This window comes from Bison bison, unplaced genomic scaffold (assembly GCF_000754665.1).
Source record: "Bison bison bison isolate TAMUID 2011002044 unplaced genomic scaffold, Bison_UMD1.0 scf7180017864518, whole genome shotgun sequence".
In the NCBI taxonomy this organism is placed as follows: Eukaryota; Metazoa; Chordata; class Mammalia; order Artiodactyla; family Bovidae; genus Bison; species Bison bison.
The window spans coordinates 13450697-13466689 of NW_011495071.1; the positions used below are offsets into that span (position 1 = coordinate 13450697).

Genomic DNA, 15993 nt, shown 5'->3' on the forward strand with positions numbered 1-15993 from the left:
AAATGAAATAACTTCATTAAAAAAAAAATAAAGGTAGTGTAACCTGGCAGTATAGAACATGAGCTCTGGAGATAGACAAACCTGGCTTTTAGTTCTATGGCTGCCACTTAGCAAGCTAGGAAGTTATGAATATATATGAACCTCAGTTCTCTTCTCTCTGAAATGAGCAAAGTCAAACCTACCTAAAATATTACTGTTATGAGTAAGGTGAGATAGTGTTTATAAAGTGTCTTGGCATGATACCTGGCACATATGAGTCCTCAGTGTATGGTGGCTTTAATTTTGAACATTTAAAGAATGTTTGAAAAATAGAGAATTTGAAGGAAAAAAATCTTATAATCTTACCATAATACAACTACCTTTATAATTTAATTATTTCCTTCAAATTTTTTATCTCTACTACTTCAGAACATGTCAGATTTTATAGCACATTTATTTTATAGCCAAGAGCCTTTTTAAAATTTTTTTTTACTCCTCTGTGGTGGGAACTGCGTTATATTTATTTTCCTTATTTGTACTAGATAATTTTTCTGATTATTAAAATTATGTATAAAATTTAAAGAACATAGAAAAAGGCAAAGGGAAAACCATACTCATCAGTTCAGTTCAGTTCAGCCGCTCAGTTGTGTCCGACTCCCTGTGACCCCATGGACCACAGCATGCCAGGCCTCCCTGTCCATCACCAACTCCTGGAGTTTACCCAAACTCATGTCCATTGAGTCGGTGATGCCATCCAACCATCTCATCCTCTGTCGTCCCCTTCTCCCACCTTCAATCTTTCCCAGCATCAGGGTCTTTTCAAATAAGTCAGCTCTTTGCATCAGGTGGCCAAAGTCCTGGAGTTTCAGCTTCAACATCAGTCCTTCCAATGAACACTCAGGACTGATCTCCTTTAGGATGGACTGGTTGGATCTCTTTGCAGTCCAAGGGACTCTCAAGAGTCTTCTCCAACACCACAGTTCAAAAGCATCAGTTCCTCAGTGCTCAGCTTTCTTTATAGTCCAACTCTCACATCCATACATGACCACGGGAAAAACCATAGCCTTGACTAGATGGACCTTTGTTGGCAAAGTAATGTCTCTGCTTTTTAATATGCTATCTAGGTTGGTCATAGGTTTCCTTCCAAGGGTCAAGCATCTTTTAATTTCATGGCTGCAGTCACCATCTGCAGTGATTTTGGAGCCCCCCTGCCAAATAAAGTCAGCCACTGTTTCCGCTGTTTCCCCAGCTATTTCCCGTGAAGCGATGGGACTGGATTCCACGATTTTAGTTTTCTGAATGTTGAGCTTTAAGCCAACTTTTTCACTCTCCTCTTTCACTTTCATCAAGAGCCTCTTTAGTTCTTCTTCACTTTCTGTCATAAGGGTGGTGTCATCTGCATATCTGAGGTTATTGATACTTCTCCCGGCAGTCTTGATTCCAGCTTGTGGCTTCATCCAGCCCAGGGTTTCTCATGATGTACTCTGCATATACGTTAAATAAGCAGGATGACAATATACTGCCTTGACGTACTCCTTTTCCTGTTTGGAACCAGTCTGTTGTTCCATGTCCAGTTCTAACTGTTGCTTCCTGAGCTGCATACAGATTTCTCAAGAAGGTCAGATGGTCTGGTATTCCCATCTCTTTCAGAATTTTCCACAGTTTATTGTGATCCACACAGTCAAAGGCTTTGGCATAGTGATACTCATATTCATAATGACCCCCTTATCCTTATTCTTATCCTTACCCTTACCTTATCCTTACCCTTATCCTTAACCCAGAGGCTATCACTATTAAATTTTTGGAATAACTCCTTCCAGTCTTTTATTCATGTTTTATTATAGAGTTGAGATCATATTACATATATAATTTTTATGTAGTTTTTTCAGTTCACAGGATATCACACGTATTTTCCTTTATTGTAAGCATCATTTTCCAAGGCTGCATAATAATTTCCAAGTCATCAGATGGCTCTACTGTAACTTACATAGAATTCTCCTATTGTTAGACACCTAAGTTTGTTTCTAATTCTTCCATCTAAGTAGCTTCCTGTGACAAAACCAAGGGAACCAGCCTCAGTATAACCAGGAAGCATATGATGAACTTGTGCTGTGTGTATGGCCTGGGTGAGGCCTAGGGGGACCGCCTCAGATAAATCAGAGACAGAGCCTGCCTCACGGGAGCTCAGAGACTAGTCAGCCTGGAAATATTTAATATCCAGGTACTTCTTTGCCAGACAGTGTTAGGGAATCCACCTAAACATGGGTAGCCCTCTTCCCTGAGGAAACTAAGATCCTGGACCCATAAGTTTTACAAAGGAAAAAGCCTGAGAAGCCTGGCTGCCCCTTCTCACTTGAAGTGAAGTGAAAGTCGCTCAGTCATGACTAACTCTTTGCGACTCCATGGTCTTGGTCCATGGACTTCTCCAGGCTAGAATACTGGAGTGAGTAGCCTCTCCCTTCTTCAGGGGATCTTCCCAACCCAGGGATCGCACCCAGGTCTCCTGCACTGCAGGCAGATTCTTTACCAGCTGAGCCACCAGGCCTGCCGTACTCAAATGTCTTTTGAGCCTGTTACCTTGACTGTCAGGGGCCTGTGCTAGTTACCCTTGAATATCACTGCCAAGTGGTTTTTCACTGGGAAAGTGTAAGAAGTTACAGCACCAGGAGAGTGTGAGAATGAGGGAATCAGAGAGGCTCTAGTCTTAATTTAGACACACACGCACTTCCACTGGCACCTGATGCAAGTTATATTTCCTCTTCCTAAGCCCGTTTTCTCCACATCATGTGAAAGATCAGACTAGGTGATCTCCAGGGCTCTTCCAGTTGACATTCCATAAGTACCTGAAGCCCTTTTTCTTGCCAGGAGCTAAAGTAAGCATCACAGTAAAGGTCACAGGATCTTCTCCAGAACCTAGAGTTCCTTTTAATTAATACCTGGGGGACAATTTACGCTCTTATTTTCCCAGTCACTTCCTTCTGGTAGCGTTTGGGACATGCGGAGACTGAGAGGCAAGAAATAGCTCTCACTGGGTACAGCACTGAATTCAGAACCCCAGATGATTGTCTCTTAGGTGTTTGTTCTTTAGGTACTTTGTTCTTTCATTCATTTTCTCTGAGCCCCAGACCTTGTACAGTCCATCTGTGTAATAGTGCAGAAGGGAATGAGACATAGCGCTGTCTTCAAGACATACACAGTCTAGTGAGGAAATGGGGGAAAATGTAAAAGATGACAAGATGATTGCTGCAGTGGGGATGCATATAAATTGCCTAATGGAAGGAGTGCTTCCGTCAGCTAGAAGCAGTAGCAAGGGAGTGTCTGGATGCTTTGAAATTTTAAAGGATGAAAAGAATTTTTGGAGGTAGGCAGTTCAGGGGAGGCCATGCAGAGCAGAGGAGCAGCATGTGTAAAGGCCCGGAGGTGTGAGAGGACATGTGTTCAGAGAACTGCAGGTGGTTTGTGTGGCTGGAAGGTAGAAGGGAGAGTGAGCAGATGGGCAGAAGTCAAGCGTTTTCCCTTGGGCAAGTCTGTTTCCACTGAGTTCTTTGCTCATTTTATCATTCCAGGCCAGAGTGATGGACTTTTCAGCTCAGTTTTCCAAAACTGTCATTTATATTGCCTTATATTTTCATTTTTTTTTTTTTGCAGTAACACATGCTCATTATAGAAAGTTGAAAAATACAAAAAAAAAGTATAAAGAATAAAGGATTTTTTAAAAAATCACTTATGGTCTCTGCCTACAAGCAAATACATTAACATTGTGGTGTATTTCCATTCAATATTTTTTTATTTTTTCACTTTTTATAGAGTTGTGAGTGTATTGTAATTATAGTCTTTTGTTCATTGTGCCCCTTTCTACTTCCTAAAATTGCTCCAAAACTGGATGTTAATATCCTTAAAAATAACTCTGATCATAAAATATAATGGCTTAAATAAGTTTTCTATTTATATCTATAATATAACTTATTTTATTTCTTTTTACAGATCTCCTGTGGCTCAGAGCATAATCTGGCAGTGATTGGTAAGTAATTTGTGTCCTGATAACTGCGTTTATTCTGAAACTCATGGGCAGAACTGGAGGACTCCTGATTAAGCAAAGGCTAACGTGCGTGTGTGTGTATGCTGGGGGAGATTCTGGGAAATGGAAGTATTTAGTTGACCAAGGCTTTGCTAGAGGCCCTTTTTCTAAAATTTCTCTTCATATTATTGAGCATCTAAAAAGGTACCTGAGCTAGCTTCCCTGCTTCAGGAAGAGGCATTTTGGGGAGAATTAAAGATCTTACAGGTTGAGGGCATCGTGTGCAGAGAGCTGAACATTGGAGAGGAAGAGAATTGGGCTGCTCCTGGCTCTTGAGTCAGTCCTTTGCACCGAATTCTTTCCTCTTGCTCGGCTCTTTTTTTGGAGACGGGGTGGGGTTGGGGGGTGATGGCTTGGCCCACTGCTTTCCTGCCTTGTGTTTCTTGGCACTCAGGAACTCCCAAGCCTGTGATTAATTGATGTTTCTTCTTATTGGCTGTTTATAACCAAGGTTCACTGGTTTTTATAATCAGGCCTGTGAGTAATTCCTTCAAAAAGCTTTCTCGATACTTCCGCAGGTAGACTCAGTCGGTAGGTTTATAATAGCCAGGACATGGAAGCAACCTAGATGTCCATCAGCAGATGAATGGATAAGAAAGCTGTGGTACATATACACAATGGAGTATTACTCAGCCATTAAAAAGAATTCATTTGAATCAGTTCTAATGAGGTGGATGAAACTGGAGCCTATTATACAGAGTGAAGTAAGCCAGAAGGAAAAACACCAATACAGTATACTAACGCATATATATGGAATTTAGAAAGATGATAACAATAACCCTGTGTACGAGACAGCAAAAGAGACACTGATGTATGGAACAGTCTTATGGACTCTGTGGGAGAGGGAGAGGGTGGGAAGATTTGGGAGAATGGCATTGAAACATGTAAAATATCATGTATGAAACGAGATGCCAGTCCAGGTTCAATGCACAATACTGGATGCTTGGGGCTAGTGCACTGGGACGACCCAGAGGGATGGTATGGGGAGGGAGGAGGGAGGAGGGTTCAGGATGGGAAACACATGTATACCTGTGATGGATTCATTTTGATATTTGGCAAAACTAATACAATTATGTATAAAGTTTAAAAAAAAAAAAAAAAGACAGTGTAGAGTCTGGCTATCTGAGTTCAATGCAGGCTTCTACTTATTCGCTGTGTGACCCCAGAAAAGGTACTTAGCTCTCCATGCCTCATCTTTCTCATTTTTAAAATGAGAAGGGCAATGGTATCTTGGGGTTGTTGGGGCTGTTGTGAGGGTTAAAGGAGTTGATATGTGTATAGCACTTAGAAGAGCACTTAGCTCCTAGTAGGGGTTTTAGAAGTGTTAGTTGATATTATCTAATATCATTAGATCAAATAATTGCCCCCATCTTTAGGTCCCCCATCTGTGAAATGGAGCAGTTAAAACAGAAAACCAAGTTCCCTCCAGCCCCAGTATTTTATTTTTAAGGGTATTTTTTAATTGGAGTATAATTACTTTACAGTGCTGTTAGTTTCTGCTATACAGCAGTATCAATCGGCTATAAATTTACATATATCCCTTCTCTCTTGAGCCTCCCTCCCACCCCCTCCATCTCACCCTTTTAGGTCATCACAGCCCAATATCTTAGGGCTCTATTACAACCCCGTTGCTGTCTGCTTTGAGTAGGTGATGTCTGTTCTGTGAACATCCCTCTCCCAGCCTCTGAATCTCAGCTTCTGAAGGTCAAGGCCCCTGCCTTTTCCTTTTGTTTCCTAGTTATTTGCAGCACCCAGAGCAGTGCCTGGCACTCAGCAGAAACTCAAGCACTGTTTTCTGGATTAAGCTAGACTGGCTGGCTCAGCTGCCTGGGGTGGCAGTTTGAAGCACTGCTTTGCAGGCCCGAATGTGATGTGCAAGAAGGCAGAACCAAGGACAGCAGAGGAGGCAGGCTGCCAGCCAGCAGAGTGGGTGGGGGGAGGAAAGGGGCTGGAGTCAGAGAGGGAGTGAGAAAATGTAACAGCAGACCTGTGTGCTTTACAACACCAGATACTTTATACTGGAATTGCTCCAGCCTGGGTGTAATTAAGACAAGCTAATCAAAGAATCAGAGGCAGTGCCTAGGATGTTGCTACTGCTGCTGTCACTGGACTGTAAGAGAGGTTGGCTTCTTCTGGGACCAGCACAAACAATAAGATTGCAGGGAATCTAAATACAAGAAAGAACAAAATACAGCTGACGGTGGGGGTGCTGGAGTCAGCAGGGTGGCAGGCAGAGCCGACAGGCAGCCTAGGGCTGTAGACAGAGCACAGACTCTGCAGGCAGACAGCCTTGGTTTAAACTGGCTCCATCTCTGTGTGAGCTTCCATTTTTTCCTCATCTGTGTAATGGGGATAATTCCACCTGGCAGGATTGTTGTTGTGAGGATTAGAGAAGATAATATATCTGAAGTACCTGGTACTATATAGGAGATGTGTAAGAAATAAAGTAACTATTCCATTTCTTTTTCGGTTCTCTTGGTCAGGGTAGGAAGAGGGGAAAGTCACTTGTTAGTGTAACTGTTCTAGTGAAGTAATTCTTGGTTGGGAGAGAGAAATGATGACATTCTGGAAAGGTGTGTCCAGCGTTCCTACCCAAGTGAGGAAAACAGCAGAGCCAGTGGGAGAGCAGGGCATGGCATACTGGTGAACTCCTCGAGGGCAAACCTCTTATTTTCCATTTTGTTCCCAAAGCCTGGGGCTTGGCTCAGTCTGCTGAATGAATGGTTCCAGAGTCAGGAAAGGTGGGCCCAGTCCCAGGACTCTGGACACGTATACCTGCCTGTGTGTGAGCTGGGATCAGAGGCTGAGCACCCCTGGGGGCATGGTGCCCTCAGTGGGTGCCCGGCAGGATGCAAGCTGTGCAGCAGGAAGCGACAAGAAGCCTCCTGTGAGCCCTGGCAGGAGGCCAGCAAGAGGGAGACAAGCTGGAGGAGCAGAGTTCCTACCAGCTGGATGTCTGGCTCTCACGGCCGGCTCCGCCCTCCACCTCCTGCCCCTGCTGCCTTCAAGTGGACTTCCCTGCCTTCAGTCTCACACCCGAGATCCAGGCCCTCCATGCCTGGTGCTGGGTCACACACGTGATGGGCACAAAACAGTGCCCAAATAGACTGGAGCAGAATGTAGAGAAGCCACACTTTGCTCCAGGGGAGAAGAAACACATCAAACTGGAAGGGAGGGGGAAGTGAGATGATTGAAACAATGTAACTCGGGCTCTGCTGCTGCTGCTGCTGCTACTAAGTCGCTTCAGTCCTGTCCGACTCTGTGCGACCCCATAGATGGCAGCCCACCAGGCTCCTCTGTCCCTGGGATTCTCCAGGCAAGAACACTGGAGTGGGTTGCCATTTCCTTCTCCAAAATGAAAAGTGAGAGTGAAGTCACTCAGTCATGTCCAACTTGTAGCGACCCCATGAACTGCAGCCTACCACGCCTCTCCATCCATGGGATTTTCCAGGCAAGAGTACTGGAGTGGGGTGCCATTGCCTTCTCTGTCTTAAAATGCACAGGACTCCACAAAGCCTATTTGTTGTACCCACTTTATGGAGAAGAAAACTGAGACTCAGAGGTGAAACAAGGTGCTCAGGGATAAGTAGCAGTAGATGACAGCACTCTGTGCCTGACTTTTCCACGAATGCTTCTTTGACTCACTCACCTCCTCAGGGCCAAGGAGGGTGGGGAGTGACTAAGAGCACAGACGCTGGGGTCCTATCTCCTGGATGCAAATCCTGGCTCCTCTGCTTATGAGCCATGTAGCCTTGTATATGAATGACTTAGCCTCTCTGTGTCTTTAAAAAAAAATTATTTTAATTGAAAGATAATTACTTCACAATATTGTGCTGGTTTTTGCCATACATCGTTGTGAATCGGCCACAGGTGCAGTGTATCCCCTCCAGCCTGGACGCCCCTCCCACCTCCCTCCCCGCCCCATCCCTCCAGGTTGTCACAGTGCACTGACTTTGGGTGCCCTGTGCCACATGTCAAACTCATCCTGGTTGTCTCTTTTACATGTTATAATGTGTATGTTTCAATGCTATTCTCTCAAACCATCCTACCCTCCCCTTCTCCCTCTGAGTCTAAAAATCTGTTCTTTATGTCTTTGTCTCCTTTGCTGTCCTGCACGTAGGATTGTTGGTACCATCTTTCTAGATCCCATATATGTGTGTTAATATATGGTATTTATCTTCTTCTTTCTGACTTACTTCACTCTGTATAGTGGGCTCTACGTTCACCCACATTTTTAGAACTGACTCAAATGCATTCATTTTTATAGCTGAGTAATATTCCATTGTGTATATGTACCACAGCTTCCTTATCCATTTATCTGCCGGGTGGGCTGCCGTCTATGGGGTCGCACAGAGTCGGACATGACTGAAGCGACTTAGCAGCAGCAGCAGCAGACATCTAGGTTGCTTCCATGTCCTGGCTATTGTAAACAGTGCTGCAGTGAACACTGGGGTACATGTGTGTCTTTTTCAATTCTGGTTTCCTCAGGATACTCTCTGTGTCTTGACTGCCTCACCTGGAAGATCATATTATTGACCTCATAGTGTTGTTGTATAAAGGGCTGACAGTGCCTGACAAAAATAAAGGCTCAGTGAATGTTAGCTGGTGTTGGTGTTGCTTTTATTATATGTTGAGAATATAATTTAAGGAAATAATATTAACAAGACTGAAGCTCATGGTAGGAATTCCAGAAAGTGGAGAGAGAAGTGTCTCCCTCACCTAGCGTGTCAGCGTCAAGGATCTCGGCAGAGCGGCAGAATGGATTTGTAAGCTGCAGCCTGGGTACACTGATCTGGGGATCTCAAAACCCCAACGGCCCTGGAAAGAGTGCCAGCCCAGCTTTGCTCTGTGTCAGGGTTTTGCTGTTCACCGTCCCAGACAGGGACTGGGCCCTGTGTGTTCCAGCCCTAGAGAAGCCCCACAGCAGCCACGTTAGCTTCTTAAAGTGAATGTGTTAGTTGCTTAGTCGTGTTCTATTCTTTGTGACCCTACAGAACTGTAGCCTGTCAGGCTCCTCTGTCCATGAAATTCTCCAGTCAAGAACACTGGAATGGGTAGCCATTCCCTTCTCCAGGGGATCTTCCTGACCCAGGGATCAAACCAAAGTCTCCTGCATTTCAGGCAGATTCTTTACCATCTGAGCCACTGGGGAAGCCCATAAAGTCAAAGCATCAATGATTAAACTTTGCTACTTTATTTGCTTCTGGGTTTCTTTGTTTCTCCTTTTGCAATTTGGTTTGGTTCTTTCCTTAGTTGTCCAATGAAGCTTCTCTTGACCTGGGCTGTGTTTGCCACAAGGTTGCCCCCATGGCTAGAGAGGATGGTGAGGCAGGGCAGGCTCCTGTATTAGACAAAGGAAGAGCCTCTGGAGCTGAGCGTAGACAAACTCAGTGACAGGAAGGAAAAGCAGAAGCCACTGGCTGTGGCCGGCCTGGCCCCTTTCTAGCTGTGTGCCTTGTACAGTTGTTCCCCACTGAGCCTGATTCCACATCTGTAAAAGCAGTATCACAATCCCCAACTCTAAAAGTTATTTTTCCAAATGGCACAGGTGTGTCAGGCACCTGCCCAGTGCCTGTCACAGCATAGGTGCTCAGCTGGTGAACTTGACAGGTTCACGAGTTCAGCTGCTTGCTTGCTTCCTTCCTTTTCACCCAGGATTCCCCTCCACATTCTGACGAAGCTGGCCAGCTCCCCTTCATGGGCATAGGTGAGGTCAGCAGGAGTGAGATGAGGGCGTGTGGCCGCCACTTGCTCAGAGGATCCCTGGTTGCCAGGGGCAGGTGTCCCAGGCCCAGCTCTGTCTTCAGGGCCCTCACCTCTGTGTCTGGCTGAATTGGCTCCAGCTGTTTCCCTTCCCCTTGGGAGCGGCTTATTTTGGCTTGAATGGGCAATTTGTTTGCCTTTTCTCCTGATGTGCGGTTGTTCAGCCTCCCCTTCCTGCAGAGAAAAAAGAGCTGACTGCATTTCCTCTCTCCCACTCCATGCAGGCCCTTAGAAGGGATTTTATTGGGGGCCCTTTCCTGGAGCACTCACGCATGCCAGACAGGCATTGTTAAAGTGTTAGATATTTGGCAGCAAAGTATAGTGCCTCCTCCTCCAAGCAGAAGCAGCTCTTTTACCAAACTGGAACTATAATCTGTGCAAGGATCTTTTATTTTTTATTATTTTCCTTTCACTGATTTTTTCTAACTGTTGAACTTTTGTGCTTTTCTAATATGTGTGGCAGAACAGCTGACCGGCGTGGCCTGAGACCCGTCAAGTGGGGTCGCATAGGAATTGAATCGAGAGAGCTAACTTATTTTGACACTGGCTTTAGATCTGAGAGGCAGTACCTCCAAAGCCCAGGGCCTCGTAGAGCTCTTTGAGGCGAGGACAGACATGTATGGTCCTGTGCACAATGGGATGGACGGAGCGGAAATGCTTTACTTATTTTGTCCCATTAATCCTCATACCCAATTGATGCACGGTTGTTAACCCTGCTTTCTAGATGAGAGAATCTGAAGCTTAGGTTGAGCTGTTTGCACCGCCAGGTCATCCGGTCAGGAGGAATCTGTGTGTCGAGTCTTTAACCCAGGCCTCTAACTCCAGAGTCTGTGGTCTCCTGCCTGCTGCTGCCTTCCTGCAGACCCTGACAGTCTAGCCTGTTTTTAAGGCCACCAGATAAGATTATTTCATCTCTTCATTTCAATATTTGGTTCCCCTTCATGTTGGCAAGTTCTGTATATTTAGATTATAGCAGTCTGGCTCAGATTAAGCAGTTCTCTGCATAATAACTAGGTAAAATTGTGACATTGATGACATTGTGTTGTTATCACACTTCCCTCTTTACCTTCTGACAGTCCCAACCCTTTTAAGATTCTTCTTCTGGTGTACCTTCTCTTTAAAATTTTCTTTTACTTATTTAATTTGTGAATAATTAATACATGTACATTATTTAAAACTTAAAAAGCACAAAAAGATTTAAAATGAAAAATTTCCCTCCTGCTTTATCTCCCATCTATCCAGTGCCCCAAAACCCTTCTACTACATGTGCAACTAATTCTATTATTAGTTTCTTCATATCCTTCTAGTTGCTTTTTTGCATACATAAGTGAATGCTAAGATTTATTTTTATCTTCTCTTTTACATAAACTGTAGTATACTTTACATGCTTTTTAGTGTCTGATTTTTTTCTTTCAGTAATTTATCTGGGAGATCTTTTCATATCAGTATAAAAGCCTTTCTAGGGACTTCCCTGGTGGTCCAGTGGTTAAGAATTTGCCTTGCAATGCAGGAGATGTGGGCACAATCCCTGGTCAGGGAACTAAGATCCCACAGGATATGGGACAGCTGAGCCCTTGTGCCACAACTGCTGAGCCCATGTGCCACAACTAGAGAGTTTGTGCACCACAATGAAGATGCAAAACAGCCAAATTAAATTAATTTTTAAAAAGCCTTTCTAGTTCATTATTACCACTCCATAATATTCCAGTATACCTATGTTCAGTTCAGTTCAGTCACTCACTCATGTCTGACTGCGACCCCATGAACCATAGCACACCAGGCCTCCCTGTCCATCACCAACTCCTGGAGTCCACCCAAACCCATGTCCATTGTGTCAGTGATGCCATCCAACCATCTCATCCTCTGTCATCCCCTTCTCCTCCTGCCCTCAATCTTTCCCAGCATCAGGGTCTTTTCAAATGAGTCAGTTCTTCGCATCAGGCGGCCAAAGTATTGGAGTTTCAACTTCAACATCAGTCCTTCCAATGAACACCCAGGACTGATCTCCTTTAGAATGGACTGGTTGGATCTCCTTGCAGTCCAAGGGACTCTCAAGAGTCTTCTCCAACACCACAGTTCAAAAGCATCAATTCTTTGGTGCTCAGCTTTATTTATAGTCCAACTCTCACATCCATACATAACCAACTGGAAAAACCATAGCCTTGACTGGACGGACCTTTGTTGACAAAATAATGTCTCTGCTTTTTAATATGCTGTCTAGGTTGGTCATAACTTTCCTTCCAAGGAGTAAACGTCTTTTAATTTCATGGCTGCAATCGCCATCTGCAGTGATTTTGGAGCCCAGAAAAATAAAGTCAGCCACTGACTTCCACTGTTTCCCCATCTATTTGCCATGAAGTGATGGGATCGGATGCCATGATCTTAGTACCTATGTACCTATGTACCATGATTTATTTAACCAGTGCCCTGTTGCTGGAGATTTAGGTGATTTCCTGTCTTTTGCTTATTACAAGTTGTGACATAGTGAATTACCTCGTATATATGTGTTATTTCATGTTTAGGTGAGTATAGCAGTAGGATAAATTCCTAGAAGTAAAATTATTATGTTAAAGAGTATTTATTATTTTGCAAGATACTGCAGAAACTGGCTTCCGTAGGAATTGTACCGTTTTCCACTCCCAACAGCAGTGTAGGAGAGTGCCTGCTTCTGCAGCCTCCCTAATCATGTGTTAGGAAACTTTGGGATTTTTGCCAATTTAATAGGTGAAAAACTACTCAGGGTGGTTTTGGCTTATCTTACTTTTTCAATTGAAGTACCGTATGTAAATAGTAAAGTGCACAAATCTTAATGGTTCAGATTGATGAGTGTTTACATATGTATCTACTTAAGAAGCCACCACCCAGCACAAGATACAAACCATCTCCAGCACCCCAGAAGGCTGCCTCCTGCTTGTTCTGTCAGTAACCCACCCCACAGAGGGAACCACTGTTCTGACTTCTGTTTCCGGAGATCAGGTCTTCCCTGTTCTTAAACTTCATATAAATGGCATCATGCAGCATGAACTCTTGTGTGGCTTCTTTAGTTCAATACACTGTGTCCATTAAAACCATCCACTCTCTGTGTAGCAATCGTTCTTTTTTATTGATGAATAATATCAATACTACAAGTTATTAATCCATGTAACTGCTGAAGAGTATTTGAACTGTTTCCAGTTTGAAAATTATGAATAAAGCTGCTATGAACATTCTTCTACATGCTTTTTGGTGAACATACACATTTATTTCTCTTGAGAATGTAACTAAGAGTAGGATTTCTGTGTTACCAGGTCATATATATAGCATTAATAGATTCTGCTCAACAGTTTTACAAAGTAGTTGTACCAATTTATACTCCTACCAGCAATGTATGAGAGTTCTAATTGTGCCATATCTTTGCCAGGTATTTTCAGTCTTATTGATTTAGGCCATTCTGCTGGGTGTGTAGTGTGGAGTCTCACTGTGATTTAATTTGCATTTCTCTGGTAACCAATGATGTGGAGCACTTTTGTGTATGCTTATAGGCCACGTGCATAGCTTCTTTTGGTCTAGCATGAAGACTCTGCTCATTGTTTTAAAGTGGGTTTTATCTCTGCTTTTCTTAACAATTTGTAGACATCCTTTATCTTATGAATTCAGTTTCTTTGTGCTGCTAAGTCGCTTCAGTCATGTCCGACTCTCTGCGACCCCATAGACGGCAGCCAACCAGGCTCCCCCGTCCCTGGGATTCTCCAGGCAAGAACACTGGAGTGGGTTGCCATTTCCTTCTCCAATGCATGAAAGTGAAAAGTGAAAGTCAAGTCGCTCAGTTGTGTCCGACTCTTCGCGACCCCACGGACTGCAGCCTACCAGGCTCCTCTGTCCATGGGATTTTCCAGGCAAGAGTACTGGAGTGGGGTGCCATTGCCTTCTCTTTGTAGGATATATATATTGTGAACATCTCCTGGGCAGTGACTTTCTCTTTTGTTCTTTTAGTGTAAACAGTGATGATATTTATCTTTTGATAAATATCAGTCAGTTCAGTTCAGTTCAGTCGCTCAGTTGTGTCTGACTCTTTTCGACCCCATGAATCGCAGCACACCAGGCCTCCCTGTCCATCACCATCTCCCGGAGTGAGTCCATCGACTCGGTGATGCCATCCAGCCATCTCATCCTCTGTCGTCCCCTTTTCCTCCTGCCCCTAATCCCTCCCAGGATCAGAGTCTTTTCCAATGAGTCAACTCTTTGCATGAGGTAGCCAAAGTACTGGAGTTCCAGCTTTAGCATCGTTCCTTCCAAAGAACACCCAGGACTGATCTCCTTTAGAATGGACTGGTTGGATCTCCTTGCAGTCCAAGGGACTCTCAAGAGTCTTCTCCAACACCATAGTTCAAAAGCATCAATTCTTCGGTGCTCAGCTTTCTTCACAGTCCAACTCTCACATCCATACATGACCACAGGAAAAACCATAGCCTTGATTAGACGGACCTTTGGATATTCTTAATTTTAATGAAGTCTAGTTAATCAGTCTTTTCTTTAATAATTTGAGGTATTTGGGTCCTACTTAAGACACTTTGCCTATTTCAAGGTCCTCAGAATGAAAATATCCCTCCATGTTCTCTCCTTTTTTTTTTCTTTTTGGCTGTGCTGCATGACAGGCAGGATCTTAATTCCCTGACCAGGGATCGAACACCTACTGCATGCAAAGTAGTGTTGTACGTGAACCGTGTTGTACGTCTTCATAGACCTGCACTGTCTATGCTTGCTTTGCATGCAGTAGGTGCATGTTCCACGCAGTAGGAGGAAACACATGCCCCCTGCAGGGGGAGTGCTGAGTCTTAACCACTGGAGCACCAGGGAAGTTCTCCTTTGTCTTTTTCAGCAATTGAGTTGTTGGTCTTCTGCTAATCAGTTTCTAGGAGCTCTTTATATATTAGGAAGATTAGGCCTTTGTCTGTGATTTGAATTGCTCATGTATTTTCCTAGATTTTTGCCTTTTGTTTTTGCTTTTGATGTTTTTATTTTGTCCTATTTTTATCATGCAACTTTTCTTTCACTGTAAATGAAATTTACCAGTCTTTTCCTAGAGTTCTGGATGCCTTTAGAGTATGGCTTCCGGATTTTGAGAATCCCTCCCCACCCCAGGGTATAAAGGACTTTCCTCTTATTTTATTCTGGCACTTTATGGTTTTATAGTCTACATGTGAATCTTTGATCTATTTGGAATTTATCCTGATATACGTCAGGTGCAGATTCAACTTCATTATTTTTCCAGATGGCTACTCAATTGTCTCAACACTGTTTATTGAATTCACTTTTTTTGGCTGCCTTCCTGGGTCCTGTCACTACCAGTATAGCCCTCAGGCATAATGAGAAGCAGTGACTTAACCCAAGACTGCCCAACTAATCAGTGGCACAGTTGGGGCCAGTACTTGGGTCCAGCTCCTATTGCTTAGACAGGGCTTGTGGCTGGCTCTCAAGGAACCTTCTAAGTGATCATGATCTCCCAGGCTGTTTGCTAAGTGGAGGGGGCCTGCTAAAGGCAGAGCAGCCTCTTCTACTTTGTTTGTTAGGTCCTGAGTACTCTGCCCCAGGTCCCCTTTTCTTAGCCTTGGAGGTGATAGGCTGTTGCCTTTATCACACCACTTGAGGCACCTTATTTTCTTCACTGCCAGACCAGAATGTGGCCAGATCTGCATTCAAGAGAAATGTTTCACAATTAATCAGAGATATTTTTGCAGACCATTGGTTATCATTTGAGTCACATTTCTGTTGAGTCATTTGTTTTCAAAGCATAGCCTCACATCACAAAAAATGCCTCCTTAGCTCTCCATAAAAATGGAATTATTTTTCCCCCACTATTACTCCTAAAGAAGCAGTGTTTGTGTCACTCCACAGGAGTCATCCCGCATGAGACCACAGGTGAAGGTGGCAGGCTGCCAAGGAGGCTCACAGAATTGCTAAATGACTGATGTCTATGCAGCCTTTTTGGGCACAAGATTGGCCACCACGTTTTGGCTTAATATTCTGATCCTTATAGAGTTGCTTACAGTAGCAAAACCTGTAATTGTGTCCCACTGCAGTTGTTTGCAAATACTCAAGAGGCCTGTGGCCTTGCAAAAGTAAGTCTTACTAAGGTGAATTCAAAGTAAAAAAAAAACAACAGAGTTAGCATGAGATAGAGACAGCCTTCTGCA

At 43.9% G+C, this 15993-nt stretch overlaps 1 protein-coding gene across 1 annotated transcript in view; it reads left to right on the plus strand.

The window, feature by feature from the left end:
* The window catches only part of SERGEF (secretion regulating guanine nucleotide exchange factor), a 249901-nt gene that overhangs the window by 155069 nt on the left and 78839 nt on the right, over window positions 1-15993 (plus strand). The window contains exon 10 of the mRNA XM_010830521.1: window positions 3964-4000. Within this exon, the coding sequence (XP_010828823.1) occupies window positions 3964-4000 (37 nt within the window). The remainder of the gene's footprint in view (window positions 1-3963; window positions 4001-15993) is intronic.